The sequence below is a fragment of the Sceloporus undulatus genome, chromosome 3 (genome assembly GCF_019175285.1).
Source record: "Sceloporus undulatus isolate JIND9_A2432 ecotype Alabama chromosome 3, SceUnd_v1.1, whole genome shotgun sequence".
In the NCBI taxonomy this organism is placed as follows: domain Eukaryota; kingdom Metazoa; phylum Chordata; class Lepidosauria; order Squamata; family Phrynosomatidae; genus Sceloporus; species Sceloporus undulatus.
In genome coordinates, this window is record NC_056524.1 from 86,731,733 (window position 1) to 86,735,044 (window position 3,312).

Here is a 3,312-nt window from a genome sequence, read left to right on the forward strand (position 1 = left end):
GAAAATAGATACATGCACAGTTCTTGCAAATGACCTTTTAATGTTTTGTAATGGAAGAAATATTGAATTCCTGCTTAGAAGTCTGCTAGTTGTATGTGCATGGGTGTTTAAAATATCTGTTGTAACTTTTGTTATCTTGTGAACACCAGAATACATCCTATTAATTTTGTGAGGTACTAATAGTTACATATCTCCAGCACACACTTTGCTCTCCAGGTGAATTTTTGAAGGAAAAACAAGGTGAAAATGGCAAGGAAAAAAAAGACTAAATTTCGTTGTCCTGTTGTGCAGGTTTAATGATTTAAGGTATATTATTCTGACACTTCTGTTCCCATTCCCGCACCCTCATCACATTTACATCAGTTTCATAACGGGATGACATTTTTCCAATTGTTTTTTTCCTGAGTTATAGTAATTATAAGCAAATGGAATATTAGGCTCTACATATACTATATTGTAAGTCCACTTTTTAAAGTCATTTTAATAATGTTCTATAGATAGAAAAATCCAGCACTCTGAAGTGAGTGAAGCTTTAAAGTCTACAGAAATATTCTTATAAGTGATATAGGGGGAAAATTAAGCTTCAGCACAAACTTTCCATATTCAAATATCAATGTTACAGGGCTTTAAAAAATTAAATCCTAGAAACAAAATGGAAGTGCCACAGCTCTCTTACATTTAAATACAATATTTTACTTTCTGCTTTGTACAATTTCAAACAAAGTGCAAAGAATATACATAGGCTTAAAACCTTATACCATGATTTACAGTGCTGCGTCATGCCAACTTTGGCTTGCCACTTGCATTTCATGCTGTGGCTCTTTGGTCTTCACCCCATGTATAGAATGGAAGAGCATCTGTTTTAACCTCTTATTACGAGTTATTTCTCCTGGATGGAGAATTGTAAGCAACACTGGGATTCTGCCACCATGACACAGATGTTTATCTTCCAACAACACAATGGGGAAAGGTAAGCACAGACTTAGGGGGGGAATATACCCACTTTTTATATGACTTCATGGTTTCATAGCTTGATACATTTGAGCTATGCCTCTTGGGGGGGGGGGGGGGAGAAAAGGCCAATAATCTAGTCTCACTGCTGTATTTTATTATCAACAGGGCATCCAATGGTGTCCTTCAATTGATATAAGGATCATTCATCCTTAAGAATGAATCTGTCAGTGGAACAGGGAAAGAGATTATTTTCACCAACACTCCCTTACCCCGAACAATTCCCCATGCTAACTCCTACTGCTGTTCCAAAGGGTCTAGATGAGACTGGTGGAAAACGGAGAGGGGTGCAAAGGAGAGAGGGGAAGAGCAAAAATTGCCTTCATCCCCATTATATGAGTGGAAGTCTTGACTGGATACAAGAGTCTTCCATCAGTGGAGGGACACCACTGGATACAACCCTATGTCACTGTATATAATGGAGCAAAATTCATATTGTTACAGTCATATTTCAATTCACATTCTATTCCCTTTAATTAGAAGTATAATACTGCACTTTATATCACAAACGTATAAAAATATGGCAGAGAGTGTCATAACAATACTTTTCTTTTAAATGAGTAATTTTTAAAAAGACAGTTATTTACTATATATATATATGTATGTATGTATGTAAATGTATATGAATTCCTTCATATATACATATACATATGTAATAAAAATGCTCCTGATGTAATATAGGTTAGTTAGTTTTAATAGAAACTACTGTACTGTAGCTGCTGCACTGCATCACAATGTTTCAAACAGCTCAAATTTTTTTACATTGTAACATAAGATATGATTATAACAATACAATAATAGATCATAAATAAAGATTACAAATCCTATCAAATATGGAAGTTTAAAAAAAATAAAGACATACAACTGAACTTTAACCCCTTATTGGGATACCAGTGTATCACATAAACCCTATTTATTTATTTATTCTTTTTAAATGTAGGCAGCAAATTTTTTCATAAGGGCATAAGACATTTCTTTGAACTCCCCAAAGTGCCTATACAGCTTTGAGACAGATGTGCACTAGGCTGGAATGTAAAATGAGAGAAAAGGGCACATAGTTCATTCTCCCTGAAGTGCACATTCTTCTGTCATACAATTAGATGAATGGCAATTAATAAAGTTCATCTCACTGTAAGATCCCTACTGACGTGGAACTGAACAGTAGCTCCATATATTCCATATTGCACACCTTTTATAATGCTGAGAATTCAGTCACCACCACCGCTATACCCCTAGGTGAATCCCTGCAATAGCATTTCCTGGAGTATTACAAAGCAGTCTCTTTTAGATCATTCAGGTTTGGCATTCGAGATCGGTTTGTTCGGTTATATGTATGCCCATTTTGCCCACTCTTAGAAGGCATTTGATCAGGATATGAAGTCCCATCACTGGCACTCCTGTTCACTGGGGAAACATGCCAACTTGGATCCATCTGGCCCGGGATCTGGAGTGTTCTGCCTTTTGACTGGGACTCTTGCCGCATGTTACTGCTGCTAGAAGCAGAAGCTTGACTTATAGGATGAATTCGAACTTCAGAAAAAGAAGTTTTAGCAGGCTGGCTTGGTAAAGGTTGGAATCTGGGTTCAGAAGGAATTGAATGATTTGAGGAGGAGGAAAGGTGTAACAGCTTGCGAAGAGACTTTAAAGGCTGGCTCTGAAAGGCAAAGGAGAAAAAGAATAGACATTAGTTCCTACAATTTTCTTATTGTGATTCTCAATCCCAATTAAAGGTAATGGTAGTCCCTTGACACGAATGTTTAGTAACCAACTGTAGGGGGCAGTGCTCATCTCCGTTTCTAAGCCAAAGAGCCAGTGTTTCTCAAGGACAGCTCTGGTGGTCATGTGGCCAGCATGGCTGGACCGAACACTGTTACCTTCCCACTGAGAAGTGGTACCTATGTATCTACAGTCAGCCCTTCTTATACATGACTTTTTTTATACACGGACTCAAGCACCCACAGTTTGTTAAAAAAGTATAAATTTCAAATATCAAACCTTGATTTTCCAATTTTTATAAGGGACACCATTTTGCTATGTCATTATATTTAATGGGACTTGAGTATTGTCAGGGATTTGAAGGGTTAAAACACAGCACACAGGGAAATGCTTGATGTGTGTGTGTTTGACCATGAGCATTTCAGCAGAAGGACAAGGTTGATCAGCACAGCTGATGCTCATTGGCTCAAGGACACTTTAGTGTCTAGGTGCACGTAGCCATGGATGATGAAACCACCTGGCTGGATTGCACAGGGGACACTGGGTTTGGGAGACCACATGGTCTGGAGTCTATATAAACCCAGG

General features: G+C 37.7%; 1 protein-coding gene across 7 annotated transcripts in view; it reads right to left on the reverse strand.

The window, feature by feature from the left end:
• Positions 1-278: 278 nt before the first annotated feature.
• CDKL5 (cyclin dependent kinase like 5) overlaps positions 279-3,312 on the reverse strand; it is an 80,899-nt gene continuing 77,865 nt past the window's right edge. For all 7 annotated transcript variants that reach the window (XM_042456548.1, XM_042456543.1, XM_042456542.1 and 4 more), the window contains one exon: positions 279-2,665. In XM_042456548.1, the coding sequence (XP_042312482.1) occupies positions 2,279-2,665 (387 nt within the window). In that variant the 3' untranslated portion in view covers positions 279-2,278. The remainder of the gene's footprint in view (positions 2,666-3,312) is intronic.